This window comes from Chiloscyllium plagiosum, chromosome 23 (assembly GCF_004010195.1).
Source record: "Chiloscyllium plagiosum isolate BGI_BamShark_2017 chromosome 23, ASM401019v2, whole genome shotgun sequence".
NCBI classification, from domain to species: Eukaryota; Metazoa; Chordata; class Chondrichthyes; order Orectolobiformes; family Hemiscylliidae; genus Chiloscyllium; species Chiloscyllium plagiosum.
The window spans coordinates 1,571,088-1,572,271 of record NC_057732.1 but is presented as its reverse complement, the minus strand read 5'-3'; the positions used below and the strand labels follow the sequence as shown (position 1 = coordinate 1,572,271).

Below are 1,184 nucleotides of genomic sequence, written 5' to 3'. Positions count from 1 at the left end.
TCCGACGCCCCTCCCCCAAGTCCCTCCTCCCTATCTTTTATCTTAGCCTGCTGGACCAACTTTCCTCATTCCTGAAGAAGGGCTAATGCCCGAAACGTCGATTCTCCTGTTCCCTAGATGCTGCCTGACCTGCTGCGTTTTTCCAGCAACACATTTCCATCTCTGATCTCCAGCATCTGCAGACCTCACTTTCTCCTCATAAATTTTACAAGCTAATCTTTTGCTGTCTTTCCTATAACCTTATAATAAATATGACATAGAAATGTATAATGGTAACTAATTATTTATTACATCGTATTAACTTCATTTACTTTCACTATAGGTTCCATTTGAACTCTCCTTTGATACCCTGGAGCAGTTGGAACAAATATTCAATCCTGCAGTTGGCTACACATTAAAGTATGGGAGTCTGTTCAAGTGGCTAATTTCTTTCATGGAATTAGAGTAAATTCCTGTACCTTTACTATGTTTACACAGTTTGGTACGTGTAGTTGATAGCAATGTATTTAAACTATTTTGTTTTAATCTTCCTTTTACATTTATTCCTGATATGCATACAAATATTTCTTTCATCGATTAACTCAAACTCACACTTGAGTATTTAGTTAATAGATATCACAAATAGTTCCAGGAGATGGTTTTGTTGGAAAGCAATTATTTCTGTTTTTAAGCTGCTGAATAATACTTAGTATAGTTTATTTTCTAAATTTACACCATGTCATGCATTTTACTTCTCAGATAATGTAAAACCATTTCTTTCATTCCTGCAAATTGGTCTTGGGCAGGATTTGCCTTGTATCAAAATCCAATAGTTATATTGGTTGACTGTTTCTATTAATTAAAAGATTTACATTATACCTATGGCCTTGACATCCATAATTTACAGTTACATAAAACTGCTTATTTGTTGACAGATTAACAGCCAAATGTTTTTTTGGACCTCACCCCTACTTCAGAGTGTGCTCAGGATATTTCACACCCAGATTATTTGTCTTGTATAAGTGGTTAATTAGCTATTATGCAGATGATCAGCTCATACATAACTGCGACCCAAGAAAGATTATGATGAAATCCTGCCTTGTAAATAGTATAAGTGGCCAATAAATATTTATTAGGTTATAACAGCATAGTTCCCAGCTGTTGCTCAGAGATATCCTGTCAAATTCTTCATGCATTGTGACCAA

The 1,184-nt window shown here is 35.2% G+C and overlaps 1 protein-coding gene across 1 annotated transcript in view; it reads left to right on the top strand.

Moving 5' to 3' along the window:
* LOC122561536 (cilia- and flagella-associated protein 54-like) overlaps positions 1-857 on the top strand; it is a 201,748-nt gene extending 200,891 nt beyond the window's left edge. The window contains exon 24 of the mRNA XM_043713281.1: positions 323-857. Within this exon, the coding sequence (XP_043569216.1) occupies positions 323-448 (126 nt within the window). The 3' untranslated portion in view covers positions 449-857. The remainder of the gene's footprint in view (positions 1-322) is intronic.
* The last annotated feature ends 327 nt before the right edge of the window (positions 858-1,184 follow it).